At 35.7% G+C, this 21076-nt stretch overlaps 1 protein-coding gene across 1 annotated transcript in view; it reads left to right on the top strand.

Annotated features, from left to right (window-relative positions):
* The window catches only part of ZNF354C (zinc finger protein 354C), a 30481-nt gene extending 23591 nt beyond the window's left edge, over positions 1–6890 (top strand). Inside the window, 2 exon segments of the mRNA XM_030760553.2 lie at positions 2569–3917; positions 3919–6890. Coding sequence (XP_030616413.2) covers positions 2569–3917; positions 3919–3966 — 1397 coding nt within the window. The 3' untranslated portion in view covers positions 3967–6890.
* The last annotated feature ends 14186 nt before the right edge of the window (positions 6891–21076 follow it).

Genomic DNA, 21076 nt, shown 5'->3' with positions numbered 1-21076 from the left:
AATGTCATTTCTATTCACCATAGGACATAGATTTGCCAATATTTTGCTTCCGTCTTTGTGGCTTAACCTTTAATCTATGATTCTTGCTTTTGTTAACATCTTTTTTTCACTCTTCTCTCAACAAATAGTTTTCAACTTTATTAAAATACAGTTTTCTACAAATAAAGAGTTAGTAAGCAGTGCAGTATAACATTCAAGATCATGGTTTGAACTTAGACATTCCAAATTTCACTTTACCACTACTTACAAGTTTTATGAGCTATGGGAAAGTTACCTACCCTCTCTGAGCCTCTCCTCACCCACCTTCCATGCCATCAGCACAGTGATCTTTTTGAAACTCAGGTGTTAACCCTATACCTTAAGGGACTTCATTGTTTCTCTGTTATCCTTGGAGTAAAGTAAGATTCCTTAATGTGACGTTAAACCTACTTCATAGCCTGTCTCCATATTCCTTTATGGTCTCATCAATGGCCACTTCCACTTCAGATCAGTGTTCTGGCCATATCTGTGTACTCATTATCATTTGTGTGTTATTCCTTCAGCTTGAGTCACCTCTTCCATCTTATCCACTGGAAGACTACTTATCCTTCAAGATCCATCTGTCTACCTAAAATGCCACTCTTATCTCTAGGTTTTCCTTATCTTTCCTACTTCCCAGTCAGCATTAATTTTCCATCATTTGTGTTCATATATCACTTTCTACATACCTTGAGCACATTTATTGTGGTATCTATCATGATGAATTATAGTTATTGTGTTTATATTTATTAGTATTAGGTATTTTTCTAATAAGATTGTGCATACTTAAGGGAGAGGCCAGGTCTTTGAATTTTGTGCCTCTAGCATCTAATATATTGGCTTTAGTAATATTTAAAAATTTTTTTCAAATTCAATTTTAATTGAATTGAGTTGCCTCTGTGATTAACTCAGTGCCAGTGAGGCTCAAAGTACTCAGTCCAGCCAGATCATTGCAGCTACATTATTTTTCAGATTCCATTCTGTCCTTCCTCTGATCCAAGCTGTTCAGTTTACCAAATATGATCACTTTTCTCTTATTATTATCTAAGAACTTATGACACCTTCTGTTATCTAGATTTTTCTAAATTCTTCTACTAGTTATTCAGTAACTCTATATTTGTCCTCACTGTGCTTAACCAAAATTTTAACTAATTCCAACCTGGATTTCCTTCTTTAGTCAATAAGCCTCCCCTAAATAGGTTTACTTTCCCCACAGATGACTTTGACAGGCCTTCTTTCTGACTCACAGGGTCCTCTTTTCTTTTTCTATTGAAATCCAACCCATCTCTATTGTCCATCTTCCTTCATACAACCATTCTTTACTAATATTGTTGATATTTGTATCTTCATTCTCTGAACCTCAAACCTGAATTATGCAGTTGAGGCTTCTCACATCATGTAGAAATGAACTATTACTGTTTGGCCATTTATTTATTTCATATTATCATTGCTGATTATTCAGTATTTGTTCAATAAATGACTGATTGAGTCTCAGGAGTCCAGTAAGAGAAGAGAGAATCTCTTTTCCTTTTCAAGGTCACCTGACCTTCAGAATAACTTTTGCACCTCATTCCCTGTGCTCGTTCATTTTTTTTTTTTTTTATCTAAGACATTCTAATTGTGTACTTGTCTTGTACACAATAGGGAATTAACAAATCATCATAAGACATATCCACTGCTCTCCTGGAACAAATACTTGAATTATTTTCACAGACTTTATATATATGTTAAGTAATTAAATATTTTGAAAATGTGTTTTGAAATTCTAAGAAAGAGGTGGATTATTTAGGCTTAAATAATTGAGTTTCTGTAAGTAAATGAGATTAGAGTAGTAGGGTAAGTTTCTAGATGGGCAGGGAAGGTCATATTGTGGGAAAGGATAAAAAGAGAAAGTACCTTGGTTGATCCTTGAAAATCCAAACTGTTAGGTTTTCCATGGATCATTAAGAAAAATCTATATTTGTATACAGATTTATAGCCTGTATTTCTTGTTCTTATTTAATTTTAATAAAATATATTTTAATACTAAAGCTGGATGGATTTTATTAACATAAATAACCTATATTTTACTTAAGTTTTATAGTTTATTTAAGTACATACAATTACCTAATTACAGTGATCTAATTTTAATCTATTTTCAATCATGGATTGATTAAAGTAAGCTAAGAGTTAACTCAGAGTTTCTTAGAATCAGCTCAAACTAAATCTTTTCACTTAGAATCAGATCTGAGCTTGGAGCTTGGGCATACTTCAGAACTTCACATCTCTTGTAGACTTTCATTATTCTCAAAAGATTCCTACCTTTACTTCTGTCAAGTGGCAGTGTCTTCACCATCACTGTTAATTTGTCCACTGTATTCTCCCACACTATTCCTTAACCTATTTACTTCTCCTTCCATTCCATTTTGTTTTTCTCCAGATTCAAGTTCATATTTGAGATCAGATGGTATCAAACCTCTTTTATATGTATCATTGCTAATGTTTTTGTCCCACTGATGCATATTTATCTCTTCCAGCAGAGGAGCCATTAATTCTTCTGATTTATTCCAGGTTTCAAGACATGGCCTGAAATAGAAGCATTGCCTCCTGAACAGGACATTTCTATAGAAGAAACATCTCAGGGAATAATAAAGAAAAAATCCATTAAGTTTGGTCACTTGGATGTCACGTTTGGAGAAACTTTGGAATTTGAGGGCAGGAGACAGCAAGAGCAACAGAAGAAACCTCTCAGGCAAATGATGGCCTCACACAAAAAAACCATCAGTGAAGCTGGAAACCAGACAAGTCTTGAATTAGGGAAAGGCTTATTTATAAATACAGTTCTTGTTAGACAACAAAGTGCTCCTATAGAAAGGATACCCAATATATATTATACTTCTGGGGGAGATTTTAAACAGAATTTTGATCTAATGAGATGTTTCCAGATTTACCCAGGAGAAAAAGCTCATATTTACAGTGAATATGGAAAAAGCTTCAACCAGAGTCTACATCTTACTGAACACCAGAGAATTCATACTGGTGAGAAACCTTACAAATGTAATGAGTGTGGGAAAACCTTCAGCCACAGATCATCCCTTCTTGCCCATCAGAGAATTCATACTGGAGAGAAACCTTACAAATGTAATGAATGTGAGAAAGCATTTAGCAGTAGTTCAACCCTTATCAAACATCTGAGAGTGCATACTGGAGAGAAACCCTATCAGTGCAAGGAATGTGGTAAAGCCTTTAGCCAGTGTTCAACCCTCACTGTACATCAGAGAATTCATACTGGAGAGAAACTCTATAAATGTGGAGAATGTGAGAAGGCCTTCAATTGTAGAGCAAAACTTCATAGACATCAAAGAATCCATACAGGTGAGAAACCCTATAAATGTAGTGAATGTGGGAAAAGTTACAGCCAGTTTACATCCCTGGCTGAACATCAGAGGCTTCATACTGGAGAACAACTGTGTAAATGCTTGGAATGTGGGAGAAACTTAACTCGCATCTCAACCCTTATTGAACATCAGCGTATTCATACTGGACAAAAACCATATCACTGTAATGAATGTGGGAAAGCCTTCAACCAGTATTCATCCTTTAATGAACATCAGAAAATTCATACTGGGGAAAAACTTTACACATGTAGAGAATGTGGGAAAGCCCTTGGTTGCAAATCTAACCTTTATAGGCATCAGAGAATTCATACTGGAGAGAAACCCTATCAGTGTAATCAGTGTGGAAAAGCTTTCAGCCAGTATTCATTCCTAACTGAACATGAGAGAATCCATACTGGAGAGAAACTCTATAAATGTATGGAATGTGGGAAAGCCTACAGTTACAGATCAAACCTTTGTAGACACAAAAAAGTTCACAATAAAGAAAAACGCTATAAATGGAAGGAATATGGGATCAGAGAATTTCTTAGAGGAGAAAAGCCCTGTGAGGTTTAATTCATCTCTCAAATAATTTAAGATTTCTCATTGGAGAATAATCAGGAGAATAATAAATAGGACACAGACTTCTGATAGATCAAGTCTTTTTTTTTTCTTCTTCTAGAGAAAATAGTTACCATTAAGTAATGGTAAAATTAATCAACGAATATTAAGAGCACTGACTTGTCAAATTTTATAAGAACCAGTAAATTCTAAGGTTTCTAAAAACATAAAAATTTTAAATTCATAGAAAAATGTAAAAGTCCTAAGTTTAAAAAACATGAAAATAATGGAATGTAAGTTTTATTTCCTTCATTAGATTTTATTCCCTTTCTAACAGTAAGCTTCAATATGAATTTTCTTTTGAAAATAGTCATTGTGTTATTAATAACGTGAATAAATATGGAGCCTTATTTTCTAAAATGGCAGACAGATGTAGGACATGCTTTCTTTCATAAAGAGAAGCTAAAAATAGAAAGGAATTCTTTAAATTTAGATTTTCACATGGAAATAATCAAGCTCACTTTTTATGAACTGCCTCACCAGCAATTTATACTTATACATATGTCCACATAAATGTGTATGTATGCATGTTTATATATACACACACAGAATTTTGGATTATATGTATATTTTCCCCAAAAGTCTTTGATGATTAAAAAATGTGGTTTTATTAATTTAGAATTTAGTTTTGAAAATTAAAATTTTGCCCAGTGGTGTTTCTTCCTTTTCCTTATATTATTTCTTATATGATATGATTGCTGAATAGTCTTTAGAAGTTGGAGTAAACTGAAACAAATGGAGAGACTGTCATGCAAATACTCTCTTATAGGTTGCAGAAGGGATATATTTCCAGAATCTGATTATACACCTGGTAGCTCATTAGAGCCAGGAGAGATTTTAATTTAGTTTATTTATAGCCTTTCATTTTACTAATGAAGAAATTGAGCTTATTGAGTAGCGTTAAGACTAGAATCTAGGTCTTCAGTTTTCTGTGGTAATTTTAGGTTCATTTCCAACCTCAAGTCCCTAGAGTCCAAGTCCCAAAGCTATTTGTTTTGTAAACTGGTTAGGCACAATTGCATTAATTTAATCAGTTTTATTTTTATATTTGACAAGTTCCCCCTGACTTTAATCTTAATAATTGACTTAAAATCATGTTTTTCCTTTTTATTATATGTCCCTAATTATACCTGCTGTTTTAGTAACTGTACATAAATCCTGAAACCCAGCTGAGGTACGGATGGTGAAATTGCATTTGGGGGTTTCACATACAAGATTACCTTTTTGTTTATTTTTGTTTACACATCTTTTAGGACTTCTTTTGTGTAAAGTGATACATGAATATTTTATTATTAAACATTCTAATCATCAGTTAAAACTGGTTATCCAAACATTTTCCGTGTTTTTTAGAAAGACTTCATTTTCCCCTGGGCCTACTTCCTCCAATTTTATATTTTACTTTCACAATTGGTATCATTCAAAAAATTGTTCTAGTAAAATTATCTAGAACTCTCTATCCGAGAAAGGTTTTAGAATTAAACTCAAGCATTCAGCATTTGACTTGTCTTAGCTCATTAGAAAGTGTTTTCTTGGGAATTCCCTGGTGGTCCAGTGGTTAGGAGTCAGTGCTTTCTCTGCCAGGGCCCTAGTTCCATCCCTGGTCAGGGAACTAAGATTCCGCAAGCTGCATGACACGGCCAAAAAAAGTGTTTTCTTATATATTTAAGTATATTTATAAGGAAAATGAAGATTTTAAACCCCAGTTTTTAACATCATACAGAGCCATTTGCAAGATATTCTAGATAAAAACATATTTGATTACCCAATAGCAGTGACCAAATTTAGTACGAAGATTTTGGTTTCTAAATGCCATTTCCCACTAAAAGGAACTAGGGCTCCTTGGAGAAATGGCTGATTCCATATTTGGAACATGGAAAATGTAAGGTATGCCTGGAATATTTTTAATGAAACAAAGCACGCAGAGACTAATGGGATAATGTCAGAAGGACCTGGGGGACAATTTAAAGGAGCTCCCACAGGTCAAATTTAGGACAATTTAAACATCAAAAAGAATAATCACAGTAATTGGTTATAACATGTTAAGTAAAATAAAATGAGCCTATAATGAAAAAACAGAGAAAAAAAAGAAAAGCTCTTTATGTACTTATTTGAAGAATGTCATCGTTCATTGTACATGGAGTGATAGATTTAGAAAAATCACCATCTTACAACCCTTACTGTAATTAAATCAGGCATGTTCAATGGATGGGGAAACCCTATTAGGTGAAGAAAAATTAACAAACATTATTTACATGATGTCAAAAGATCACAGATACCAACTGCAAAGGAAAGATATGCCTTTATAATGGAGAGATCTGGCTGTCAAACTTAATTTCTCTACTAGTGGGACAGCCTGACATGTGACTCGTGACAAGATGCAGTATGAAGTACACATGATCATTGTGATGTATTCTTGCCAAAAAAATTTTGATGAAAATCTAATTAAATCTCTTATCTAGACTGATCTTCCTGTCACAAGAAATACAAGGAATAGAGGAACAAGTTGAATTACATAGTAAGGAATTAAACCCAGAATGTGAGTTACTACACATGACAGCTTGTCTGGACTTTTCAAAAAGCCAATGTAATAAAACAAAAAATGGAGTCTTCTAGATTAAGACACTCGAAATATAACCAACTGCAAGGTGTGACTCTTATTTGGGATCTGATTCAGAAAAATCAGAACAACTGTAAGGACATTTGGGGGGACACTTGGGGAAATACGAGGATAGAATTGGTATTAGATAATGTGGTATGTTTAATTTTCCTAGGTATAATGGGGGTATTGAGGTATAAAAGGCAATATCCTTATTCTTAGGAGATGCATGCAAAAGTTTTCAAGTTTGAAGAGTCATGATGTTTGCAGCATATTTCAAATAAATATGTCAAAAATTAGTCAACTGTTGTCTCTTTGTGAAGGATATAGTTATGTTCATTGGCTAAAATTTTAATTAAAAATTGAGGCAAAATGTGATTGGAAAAGTGATGAATATGAAACTTCCAGTCAATATTCTTCCTTTGTACTTATAAATTTCCTGTTTGAGAGTTTATCCCATATGGATATAATCATTGGAAATAACTTTGGTTGGTTCTGGTTCCACCTTATGGAATAAGCACACACCACCTTATATCTCCCACTAAATCTGACTAAAAATCCTAGAGAATGCATGGAGCCGCTGCCTGAGGATCCTGAAAAGTAATGGTAGCAGGCAGATTTGGGAAGGAAACCAGATTTTGAAATAAGACCAGTCTGGCACTCCCAGACATTCCTGTGGTGAGGACACTGGTGGTTGAACAGACATCTAAACCTCTGAGAGAGGAGAACCCTTATCTCTGGTCAGAGGAACTGTGGGCCAAAAGGTTGGAAGAATCCCCACTGCTTTTCTTCTCTCACTATCTTTTTGCTACTTGGACTTGGAGGTAGATTTATCCATTAGGTATGTACCAGAGAGGAGAACCTAAAGCCTTGGTATTTTAACCAGAAGACCAGGAATAGAGGTGGCCCCTGGGAGCTGGAATGTGTCAGGGTGGTGACAGAAAAGAAAACTCAGGAAAGCCATCTCATAAAGTTGTGTATATAATCCCAGACTCACCCCTGATCGGGACCCAGAGTCTCATTCAAAACGCACAGGATATAATGCAGAATTGCACAAAGTATAAAAATCAGGAAAATTGCAACAATTCATAAGGAAAAAGAAAACAGGCACTGCCCCAAGATGACACAAATGTTGAAATTATAAAGTAGGTGTTATAAAAATGTTTCCAAAAATGTGAGCATTCTTGAATGGAAACTTCAAAATTCTCAGCAGGAAAATAATATATTAAAAGGAACCAAATGGAAATTTTAGAACTGAAAAATACAGTCACAAAATTTACCAAAAAAAAAAAAAAATCATTGGAAGGACTTAGGTAGCAGAATAGAGATGACAGGGAAAAGAGTCAGTAAACTGAAGATAGGTTGGCATATATCCAAACTGAACTAGAAAGAGAAAAAAATACATGATCATATCAATTGATGCAGAAAAAAATTTTGACAAAATTATCCATTTATGATAAAAACTCAGAATATTACAAATAAAAGAGAAATTAACCTAATAAAGACATCTACCAAAAACTCACAACTAACATCATGCTTAATGGTGATCAAGTGAATGAGGTTAAGATCAGGAACAAGTCATGATGTCCACTCTGAACACTCCTAACTGACTTCATACTGGAAGTCCTTGTAATGCAATCAGGCAAAAAAAAAGGCATTCAGTTTATAAAGGAAGAAATTAAATGGCCTCTATTCAAAGATGACATGATTGTCCCAAAGAATCAACAAGAAAAGCTCTTAGAACTAATGAGTTTAACAAGGTCACAAGATACTAGATTAACATGTAAAAATTTTTGTATTTGTGTACTTGCAATGAACGATTAGAAAATGAATTTAAACAAGATACTGCATTTGCAGTAACTCTGAAAGGAAAAAAGTGGAAAGTAAAGAAATATTGTACATAGATAAAAATACTGCAAACTACAAAATGTTGATGAATGACAAAGATCTAAATAAATGGAGAGACATACCATGTTTACAAGTTGGAAGACAATATAGTTAGTATGGCAGTTTTCATCAATTCTACAGATTTAACACAATTTGAATAAAAATTTCAGTAGAATTTTTTTGTAGATACAGACAAGCTGATTCTAAAATTTAAGTGGGGAGGCAAAGGAAATAGGGTAGCCAAAACAATTTTGAAAAAGCAGAATAAAATTGAAGGACTCAAAATACTCAACTTTGTCTTACTACAAAGCTACAGTAATAAAGACACTGATATTGGTGAAAGGATAGACATGTAGATTAATGGGACAGAAAGAGAGTCCAGAAATAGACTGGTTAAACAGACTGTGGTACATCCATATATTAGAATACCACTTAGCAATAAAAAGGTATGAACTGTTGATACATTCTACGTGGATGAGTGTCAAAGGCATTATGCTATGTGAAAGAAGCCTGTCACAAAGCTTATATGCTATATGATTTCATTTATATGGCACTATGTAAAAGGCAAAAACTATAGGCACAGAGACTAGATCTGTGGTTACAAGGGACTAGGGGTGAAGAGAGGGTTTGACTAGAAAACAATAGCACAAGAGAGTTTTCTGGGGGATAGAACTGTTATATATCCTGTGTAGTAGTACTTACACGGATCTATAGTGTGAAAGTGTTAAAACTCATAGAACTCTAAGAAAATGCAAATTTATTGTATGTAAATTTTAAACATAGTTTTTAAAAACAAGAAAAACATTTGTGTCTGTTCAGGACCTGTGCGTTTGTGTGTGTCTGCGTGATGTTGTTGCATTATACTATGGGTGAACAATGGAGGAACTAGGCATTTCAAGACCAACGAGGTGAATCTTGTGCCTTAGTTAATATGACAAAAGCAACCAAGAGAAAAAAACATGAGTCTGAATTTATATCAAAATTCACAGCTAATGGAAAAGTGAAGTTGGTATAGAGTTCACGTGTAACCCTGCAAGGCCACACCTAATGAGGAAAAGTGAAGGTAGAACAGAAATCTTACAAGTGAAGGATATCACGGCCCATATGGGAAAATGCTAGGGTTTACAAGTGAAGCTACAGAAAAACTTTGTGAAGATGTTTTGGTTTCAAACACAATTCTAAGATATAGAAGGAAAATTGTTTTCAGAATCAAAAGACTTGAGTTAAAAGAGCTAGTTTTTACCACTCACTGTTGTGAACTTGGGAAAGTTTGATACCCTTTCTGGATCCTAGTTTTATATATCTGTAAAAATAACTATATACACATATAGATAAGTAGATATATAGGTATGGACCAGATGAGTTGACAGAATATTTTCATTTATATCACTGAAATATCCTAAACCAAAGAAAACTGCCTCACCTGTCTATGTTTCTGCTGAGTGATTTCCACTCATTATTGTACCAAGAAGTTCCTACATTGAATCCCCGGCAATTAGTTACTTAATGCAAGAAGCTGTCTCACTTTTATTGATCTACATCCTGTGTCCCCTAGTGAATTCGTTCTCCCATTCCCTATCCCAACCCTTGCTCTTCCCTCTTATAAGAAAGATCTTTAAAGAAGACTGTGGCAGGATAAGTGAGAATAAACCTTGTCAGAATGAATGCAGGATGAAAATAACGCTTTCTCTCAACCCTATAATTAGTACTTAGGAGGTCCTGGTGTAAAAGATAAAGAGTTGTATGATGAACACAAAACAAGGTGCTGGTGGCCTTTTTATGTCTTGTTGGGAGAGTAACGTAGAGAGATTAGTTTGCTTCATGTAACACTGTTTGCTATGATAGCTTTGTATTGTTCTCCACTGCTCCACCCACTTCCCCCAGTTATTTCTTCCTTCAACCACAGAAGTCATATTTACCACACCAGAATTAACAGATATTTTAAAGGGGTTTATTTGTTAAATATGTTATGTTATACTTAATAACTTATTATATAGTTTTATAGCTATAACATAATTATAATATCGTTATATTATATAAATTATATTGATACTTAACAAAGTTAATGAAGGGGCTGAAACTGGAGATGCACTCTGAAAACCTAGACTGGGATAAAAGTTGAACTACCTTTAAAAGGCAGGAGAATCCATGCTTATCTTGGAAAAAGCTGCTCCCTCTGGAAGGAAAATTGATTTCTTAGGGTCAGCATAACACTGCCCCTATAAGACAAAGAGGCAATCTGCTCCCACCTACAACAAGTGAAGAGATGGAAGATAGCAAGTGTAATGGAACCCAGGGAAGAATTTGCTCCCAGAGGAAAAGAAAGGCAACATCACTCTCCTTGGGTCTGGGATCCCAGCACAGCAAAAAGTTTATAGGGTGAAAGGCTATCCCAAGCAGTGCAGCTCCCTATTGGTCCTCAACCTAGCATCAATATGAAATATCCTCCTCTTGATCTAGAATGTGTATGGCTCTGCAACTTGAGCTCCAAAACAGTATTGGTGATAGCTGTGCTGTAATGAACTGCATGTATATCATACTAAGCATTTATTAGTGTTGTAGATGTGAGTTGTTTCTGAAATGTCATAAGTCATTCAGTAGTGACTTAAAAGTTATACATTAATTTGAGTCCTGTAGCATGTAGCTGATCTAAGATTCACCATGGAAGACATTGTATAATGATCAGGAATCAGAAACCAGCAAACTTCTGGGGCTAGATAGTAAATATTCTAGGTTTTGTGGACCAAGAGGCAAAATCAAGGATGTTATGTAGATACTTATATTTATTGTATTGCAAGAAAGAAACAAATTTCCACAAATTTTTAATGATGAAATTCAAAACACAACAATTGAGTACAGTTGTTATATTTTACAAATCTTTTGTGGGAGGGAATAACTGTTTTGCTTAAAGTTAGTATTCCCTATCATTAAAATTGACTATACCAAGATAATCCAGTGGGAATAGTCTTTCAACAAATGGTGCTGGGACAACTGGATGCAAAAGAGTAAAGTTGGATCCCTACCTCACCATATATGAAAATTAACTCAAAATGTATCAAAGACCTAAATGTAAGAGCCAAAATGATAGAACTCTTAGAAGAAAATATAGGCATTAATCTTTGTGACCTTGGATTAGGCAGTGGTTTCATAGATATGACACCAAAACCACAAAAACAAAAGAAAAAAATGCATAAATTGAATATCGCCAAAATTTAAAATGTCCGTGAACCAAAGGACACCATCAAGGAAGTACAAATATAGTCCATAGAATGGAAGAGAAATTTTGCAAATTATATTATCTGCTAATGTATTGTCTAGAATATATAAAGAACTACTACAACTCAATAATAAGACAAATAACTCAAATAAAAGTGGGCAAAGTATCTGAAAAGATATTTCTCCAAAGAAGATATTCAAATGGCCAAAAACACATGAAAATATACTCAACCTCATTAGCCATCAAGGAAATGTAAGTCAAAACTACAAGGATATTCCAGTTCACACCCACGAGGATGGTTAGAATGAAAGAGAGGTAATAAAAAGTGTTGACAATCATGGAGAAAAATTGGAACTCTCATACACTTCTGGTTGGAGTATAACATGGTGTCACCTCTTTGGAAAATAATTTGACATTTTCCTGAAAGCTTAAATATAGAGTTACCATATGACTCAGCAATTCCACAGCTAAGTATATACCCAAAAGAAATGAAAACATACATCCATTGAAAATTTTGTACCTGTATATTATTCACAACAGTCAATAAATGGAAACAACCAAATATTCACCAACTGATGAATGAATAAGTGAAATGTGGTATATTCATGCAATGGAATATTATTTGGCAAGAAAAAGAAGTGAAACACTGATATATTCTACAATATGGATCGACCTTGAAAACATTGTGCTAAGTGAAGGAAGCCAGTCACAAAGGATCATGTATTGTATAGTTTCATTTATATTTGATGATCAGAATAAGCAAATCCATAGAAACAGAAAATAGATTATTGGTTGCCAAGGGCTTGGATGGTTGGAAAAATATGAGGTGACTGCTAATGGATATGGAATTCGTTTTTGGATGATGAAAATGTTCTACAATTGATTGTACTAATGGTTGCACAACTTTGAAAATATACTAAAGAGCATTGGATTGTACACTTTAAATGGATGAATTGCATGGCATGTGAATTCTGTCTTAGTAAAGTTGTAAAACATTGATTGCAAATGCTTATCTGTTAATGTTGATCTATAATGAAGTTTTATGTATTTCATCTTTGAAAATGTTCTTTCACATTTAGGTATTGCCAAATACAGATATCAGTCCATGAGCACATGATTTTATTTTTTTTAATTAATTTTTATTGGAGTATGGTTGCTTTATAATGTTGTGTTAGCCTCCACTGCACAGCAAAATGTATCAGCTATGCACATACAGATATCCCCTCCCTTTTGGACTTCCCTCCCATTTATGTTACCACACTGCACTAGGTGAGTTCCCTGTGCTATACAGCATGTTCCCATCAGTTGTCCATTTTATACATAGTATCAATAATGTGTATGTGTCAAATCCCAGTCTCCCAATTTGAGCATATGATCTTAATTACACATATTCATTGCTTGAAAGTCATTTATAATCCATTAGCTTATTCGTTTGATATTTTCCTTTTAACGTATCATTACACTGCAGATTATTTCCAATAGAAGATTAGGTAGATGCTGCTCCATTGTACTGTTAAATGGATTTTGAAATACGGAAATTTCCTTTGTACCTGCACTGAGATCCAAAAAAAAAAGCACTGCTGAACTGAAGTTTGTGTTCAGAAACTGTATCTGCAGAGAATATTTGTGGGAGTGGAGATATCACTTTTTCTTTTAAATTTTGACAGCATGGAACATGTATAAAGCACCTTAACATTACTTGTGATTCAAATATTAATTGTTGAAATGACTTTACAGCAGAATAAAATTTTTTAACATCTTTATAGGAGTATAATTGCTTTACAATGGTGTGTTAGTTTCTGCTCTATAACAAAGTGAATCAGCTATACATACACATACATCCCCATATCTCCTCCCTCTTGCGTCTCCCTCCCACCCTCCCTATCCCACCCCCTCTAGGTGGACACAAAGCACTGAGCTGATCTCCCTGTGCTATGTGGCTACAGCAGAATAAGTTTTTTGTTTTGTTTTGTTTTGTTTGCGGTACGCGGGCCTCTCACTGCTGTGGCCTCTCCCGTTGCGGAGCACAGGCTCTGGACGCGCAGGCTCAGCGGCCGTGGCTCACGGGCCCAGCCGCTCCGCGGCATGTGGGATCTTCCTGGACCGGGGCGGGGCACGAACCCTTGTCCCCTGCATCGGCAGGCGGACTCCCAACCACTGCGCCACCAGGGAAGCCCCAGAATAAGTTTTACATATTTTTACATATAAGCTCTCACTTGCCTTGTAATTTTAGGCAATTGAATTCATTGAGGAACATTTATTAAGTTTGCAGCAAAAGCTAATTTCCAAAGCCATGCCGTGTTTAAAATAGTGATTGAATACAATTCACTTTCAGAAAAATTTCATCCCCAGCCTTGAGGTGAAAAAAATTGCAATAAAACTTCACTACTGCTGACATTTAACTGCTATGTAGCAGAGCAAGACAGGGTATTCAGCTTCTATTTCTGAAAAAAAAAAAAATCACGGAACTGACAATAGTTAAGTCCACAAGAGCAAGTAAAGTTCAGTGTTGCCACTACTTGTTCAATAAGACATGATAAGCTCAAATATTTTCTGCATGTTACCTGCTGATGAATATCCACAGGTTTAAAAAAAACTTACATTTTCACAAGCTTTGTAAGTTTGTTCAACTAAGCCTCCTTCTGCTCTTTACATATTTTTACTATCATCAGCTGGAACACAGCAGATTCCACTTCAGGTTATCCTGAGCATTTTTTCAACTTTAAAAATATTCTGGTTTGTTTATAGTTGTTTCACACAGACTATTTATAGAGGCTGATTCTTCAGTTGTTTTAAACGCAATAGTGACTCATCAAATAAACAACAATCAAGCAGTGTCATTGACATCTGTTGATTCATCAAGAGCAAAGGAAAACCACTTAAAACCATATGCCTTGGGACTTCCCTGGTGGTGCAGTGGTTAAGAATCTGCCTGCCAATGCAGGGGACACGGGTTCAATCCCTGGTGCAGGAAGATCCAACATGCTGCAGAGCAACTAAGCCCGTGTGCCACAATTACTGAGCCAGTGCCCTAGACCCCCGCGAGCCACAACTACTGAGCCTGTGTGCCACAACTACTGAGCCCATGCGCCTAGTGTTCCATAAGAAGAGAAGCCACCACAATGAAAAGCCCGTGCACCACAACGAAGAGTAGCCCCCTCTTGCCACAACTAGAGAAAGCCCGCATGCAACAACGAAGACCCAATGCAGCCATAAATCAATAAATCAATCAATAAATTTATTTTTAAAACCCCATATCTTTAACTGACTATTGACATTGTTCACAATGCCCTCAACTTTTTGAACAATTGTTCTCACTGAAAGGCTTAAACAAGTTTATTTTCTCTGGAAATATTTCTTTAACTGCTGCAATTAAATGTGATTTAATTAACTTATCAGTAAACAGATTTCCTTGATTAGCTGACAAATGATCCATTCAGAAACTTACTTATGTTGCAGCGTCATTTTCAATTTTTAATTATCATGAAGAAATTATGCTGTGATGAGATATTCCATGTCAGAAATTCTTCTCTTCATTATTTCCCGGTGAGCAAGAATACTGTGTCTTCTCTCTTTTTTTTTCTTGCTCAGCCTGGCTAGAGGTTTATTAATTTTATTGATCTTTTCAAAGAACCAGCTTTTGCTTTTGTTGATTTTCTTTTTTGATTTCCTGTTTTCAATCTTATTGACTTCTGCTCCAGTTTTATTTATTTTTCCTCTTATTTCTTTCCTTCTGCAATAAAGATTTATATTGCTCTTTGTTTTCTAGTTTCCTCAGGTGAAACCTTGAATTATTAAACTTTCTTCTCTTGTAATATATGCATTGAAAGGTATAATTTTCCCTCTAAACACTTCTTTCACTGCATCCCACAAATTGGGTAACTTGTATTTTCACTTTCATTTAGTTCAAAGTACTTTTATTTTCTTTTGAGACTTTTCCTTTGACCCATGTGCTCTTTATAGAAGTGCACTGTTTAATCTCCAGATGTTTGGGGGAATTTCCAGCTGTCTTTCTATTATCAATTTCTAGTTTAATTACGTTTTGCATGAGGGCATACTTTGTATGATTTCTATTTTTTTTAATTTGTCAAGGTGCATTTTATGGCTCAGAATGTGGTCCATCTTGGTGACTATTTCATGTGAGCTAGAGAAGAGTATGTATTCTGTGTTTTTGAATGAAGTATTTTATAGTGTCCATTAGATCCAGTTGATTGATGGTGCTGTTGAGTTGAATTATGTGCATACTGAATTTCTGTCTGTTGGATCTATCGTTTGCTGTTGTTGAGGTCTGTAACTGTAATAGTATATTTGTCTATTTCTCTTTGCAGTTCTATCAGTTTTTGCCTCACCTGTTTTGATGCTCTATTGTTAGGTGCATACACATTAAGGATTGTTATGTTTTCTTTGAGAACTGATCCCTTTATCGTTATGTAATACCCCTCTGTGTTCCTGATAATTTTCTTTGTTCTGAAGTTTGCTTTGTCTGAAATTAATATGGCTACTCCAGCTTTCTTTTGATTAGTGTTAGCATGTATATCATGCTTCATCCTTTTATTTTTATTCTGTGTGTTTATAATTAAAGTGAGTTTCTTGTAGACAATGTATAGTTGGGTCTTGTTTTTTGTCCATTTTCAGTCTCTGTGTTTTAGTTGGTAGATTTAGACTATTCTCATTGAAAGTGATTATTGATATCATTGGATTAATATCTACCATGTTTGTAACTGTCTGCTATTTATTGCATTTGTTCTTTATTTCTTATTTTCCCCTCTTTTCTGCCTTTTCTAATTTTAATTGAGCATTTTATATGATTCCATTTTCTCTCCTTTTTTAGCATATCAGTTGTACTACTTTTAAAAAAATTTTAGAGGTTGCCCTAGAATTTGCAATATAGGTTTACAACTAATGTTGTGTTCACTTTCAAATGATACTATACTATTACTTCACAATGTAGTATTAAAACAATATTCTTGCATCCCTAATTACATTGCTGCCATTTATTTCACTTATCCATATGCAATAATTACTCAATACATTGTTGTTCTTATTACTTCGGACAAACAGTTATCTGTTGGATCAATTAAGAATGAGAAAAATAGAAGATTTTATTTTACATTCATCTATTCCTTCTCTGATGCTCTGCCTTTTGTTATGTAGATCTGAGTTTCTGACCTATATCATTTTCTTTCTCTTCAAAGAACTTCTTTTAATACTTTGTTCAAGGAAGGTCTTCTGGTGACAAATTATCTCAATTTTTGTTTGTCTGAGCAACTCTGTATTTCTCCTTCACTTTTATTTTATTTTTTATTTTTTTTATTTTTTTATTTTTTTTAAACATCTTTATTGGGGTATAATTGCTTTACAATGGTGCGTTAGTTTCTGCTTTATAACAAAGTGTCTCCTTCACTTTTAAATAAGAATTTTACTGAATACAGAATTCTAGATTGGTGGGTTTTTTCTTTCAGCACTTTGAATATTTCACTCCACTCTCCATGCTTTCATGGTTTGTTGTGAGAAGCTGATATCATTTTTCTTGTTCTTCTATAAATAATGTGTTTTTGCCTCTCTGGCATTTTCCCCTTTTTTTTTGTTGGTTTTCTGCAGTTTGGATGCCTAGGTAGGTGTTAGATTTGGGGGTATTGATCCTGCCTGTTCTCTGAGCTTCCTTGGTCTATGATTTAGTGTCTGTCATTTGATTTTGGTAAATTCTCAGCCACCATTACTTCAAATATTTCTTCTGCTCCATTCTCCCTTTCTTCTTCTGGTATTCCCATTATGCATATATTATACTTTTCGTCTTAGATCTTCTTAGTCTTAAATCTCCTGTTCTAGTGTGTGTGTGTGTGTGTGTGTGTGTGTGTGTGAGAGAGAGAGAGAGAGAGAGGTTATTTTTATTTTTACTGGGTAACTGTCTAGGAATAGGATTGCTAGGTCATGTTGGAAATGAATGTTTAACCTAACAGGAGGCTGCCAAACTGCTTGTCAACCAGTCATTCCATTTTGCATTATCACTCCATATCCTTACCAGCACTTGGTATTGTCCGGGTGTATTTGTTTTGCTTATTTGTTTGTTTCTCATTTTAATCATACTAATAGGTTGGTAATATTATCCCATTGTAGTTTTAAAATGCATTTCTCTAATGACTAATGACTTTGATTATTTTTCACGTACTTATTTGCCATCCATTCATCTTCTTTAGTGAAGAGTCTGTTCAAATCTTTGCCCAGTTTATGGGTTTCTTTGTTTAATGCTGAGCCTGGAGAGTTTGTATATAGTCTGCAAACAAATCTCTTGTCAAATAATTGATTTGCAAATATCTTATCCCAGTTATGCAGCTTCACTTTTTATTTTTAAAGTGTCTCTAGCAAAGCAAAAGTAATCCACTGATTATATTAGAAGATCCAAGAACATTTCATAAGTAATAATAACCATTTTTTCTAGTGCTCCGGATTACTACATCTGAAATATAGTGTGCCATGTGGCAAATATGGAGCCGATATTAGAAGTCCATAAATCCTTTAATCCCTGTTGGCGCAGTGGTTGAGAGTCCGCCTGCTGATGCAGGGGACACGGGTTCGTGCCTTGGTCCGGGAAGATCCCATATGCCGCAGAGCGGCTAGGCCCGTGAGCCGTGGCTGCTGAGCCTGCGCATCCGGAGCCTGTGCTCTGCAACGGGAGAGACCACAACAGTGAGAGGCCCGCATACCGCAAAAAAAAAAAGAAAAATTATAAATCATATCTAAGGAATTTTTACCTAACCCAATGCTACAAAGATTTTCTCCTATGCTTTCTTCTAGCAGTTTTATAACTATGTATTTTATATTTAAGTCTATGATCCACCTTGAGTTAATTTCTATATAGGGTGTGAGGTATAAGGCTTTTCTTGTTTGTTTATTGCTTCATTGATTTTTTAACTTGAGGTATAATTGACATACAATGCTTTATTTTTTCTCGGTTTAGTTTAGTTTTTGTTTGCACATGGATATCCAGCTGTTTCAGCACCATTTCTTGAAAAGGGCTATCCTTTCTACATTTAATTGCTTTTGTACCTTTTTATTTTTAAAAATATTTATTTATTTATTTTTGGCTGTGTTGGGTCTTTGTTGCTGCACGCAGGCTTTCTCTAGTTGCGGCGAGCGGGGTCTACTCTTCATTGCGGTGCACAGGCTTCTCATTGAGGTGACTTCTCTTGTTGCGGAGCACGGGCTCTAGGTGTACGGGCTTCAGTGGTTGTGGCACGTGGGCTCAGTAGTTGTGGCTCACAGGCTCTAAGAGCGCAGGCTCAGTAGTTGTGGCGCACGGGCTTAGTTGCTCCATGGCATGTGGGATCTTCCCGGACCAGGGCTCGAACCCGTGTCCCCTGTATTGGCAGGCGGATTCTTGACCACTGCGCCACCAGGGAAGCCCACTTTTGTACCTTTAAAAAAATCAGTTGATTATGTATGTGTGGTTCTATCTCTGGGCCCTATTCTAGTCCACTGACATACCTTTAGGGGTATGTCTTAGTTGGGGCTGCTATAACAAAACAACAACAGACTGGGCTTATAAACAGCAGACATTTATTTCTTACAGTTCTGGAGGTTGGGAGTCCAAAATCAAGGTTCCTGGCCGCTTCCAAGTTCACAGATGGCCGTCTTTTCCTTGTGTCTTCACATGGTGGGAGGTTTGAAGAAGATCCCTGGGACCATTTTTTTTTTTTAACATCTTTATTGGAGTATAATTGCTTTACAATGGTGTGTTAGTTTCTGCTTTATAACAAAGTGAATCAGTTTTACATATACATATGTCCCCATATCTCTTCCCTCTTGCATCTCTCTTCCTCTCACCCTCCCTATCCCACCCCTCTAGGTGGTGAGACCTCTTTTATAAGGTTCCATTCATGAGGGCTCCAACCTAATGACCTAATCACTTCCCAGAGGCCTCACCTCTAAATACCATCACACTGGGGACTATGAATCTGGGGAGGGACACAAATATTCAGTCTCTAGGAGTTGGGTCTAGAGTGCCCTTTACTTAGGGCTAGAAGCTCCTGAGGCTGTCCTTCTAAGCCATCAACTGAATGCTTGGGCTTTCATCAAGGTCTCTTATCTCCAGCTATCTGAAACTTCAGTGTCTCCCAGCCTTGTGTCAACTCCAGAATCTTCATTTATTTCACAGCTCCCAGCTACTTGATTTTTTTTTTTTTTTTTTGCCCTTCTTCAGGCACTTTTTCACCACATATTTGGAGCATATCAGCCCAAAGCTCGGGAACCCTGCAGACTTCTGGAGCTACATCTCTGTGCAGCTACCTTCTATTCTTGTAGTTGCACCACAAATTCCTAACACCTCAGCAGCTAGCTCTGATCTTTGATTTATATCTTTTCAGCTCGGTAACACCGTTGTTTTCTGATTGGGCTCTTTTTCTCTTAACCATGGTCTGAAAAGTGCCTCCAGGTAAAAAGCTGGGCTATTAAGGGCTTACTTCTGTTTCCTTTCACTTGGGGATTAGAGTTCTGTGTTGCCTGTTGTCCAAAATCTGAAAACAAAAATGTTTTTCTAGAGGTATAGTTTCTTTTTCTTGGAAAGCCTAGTGTAGTAATACGTTCGTAATTGTGGATGGTAGTGTACATGTACAGAAGTAATCCTTAAATTACAATTTTGATAAATGCTATTAAAGAAAACCACCGACTATCACAAAAGCATTGATTAGAAAATTGTAAGTACTCCAGAGCATGGTATGAGGTCAGAGTGGGCTTCCTTGAGTAAATACTCTTAGGCAGAGATCTTGAGGCAATTGAGAAGCAGGACATGTTCTATGCAGAAAGAAGACTGTATAAGAAGGTCCTATTCCATTTTGTTCATTCTTTTTCCTCTTTGCATTTCAGTTTGGGAAGTTTCTATTCACTTGTCTTCAAGCTCATTTATCTTTTCTTTGGCTCTGTCCAGTCTACTATTGAACCCATCAAAGGCATTCTTCACTTTTGCTGCAGTGTTTTTGATTTCAGCGTTTTCTTTTGATTTTTTTTTTAGAGTTTCAATCTCTCTGCTTATATTACCCATAAGTTTTTAGCATATAAATCATAGTTATTTTAAATTCCCTATGTGATAACTCCAAAATCTGTGTCCTTTCTGAGTCTGATTCTGACACTCGCTTTCTCTCTTCAGACTGTTTTCTTTTGCCTTTTAATTTTTTTTTTTTTTTTTTTTGCTGTACGCCGGCCTCTCTCTGTTGTGGCCTCTCCCGTTGTGGAGCACAGGCTCCGGACGCGCAGGCTCAGCGGCCATGGCTCACAGGCCTAGCCGCTCCGCGGCATGTGGAATCTTCCCGGACTGGGGCATGAACCCGTGTCCCCTGCATCGGCAGGCAGACTCTCAACAACTGCGCTACCAGGGAAGCCCTAGCA

The sequence above is a fragment of the Delphinapterus leucas genome, chromosome 3 (genome assembly GCF_059928025.1).
Source record: "Delphinapterus leucas isolate spDelLeu-1000000601 "Yukka" chromosome 3, BTC_Dleu_Yukka2, whole genome shotgun sequence".
Lineage (NCBI taxonomy): Eukaryota > Metazoa > Chordata > Mammalia > Artiodactyla > Monodontidae > Delphinapterus > Delphinapterus leucas.
The sequence above is the reverse complement of the archived record's forward strand: the minus strand, read 5'-3'. Positions and strand labels throughout refer to the sequence as shown.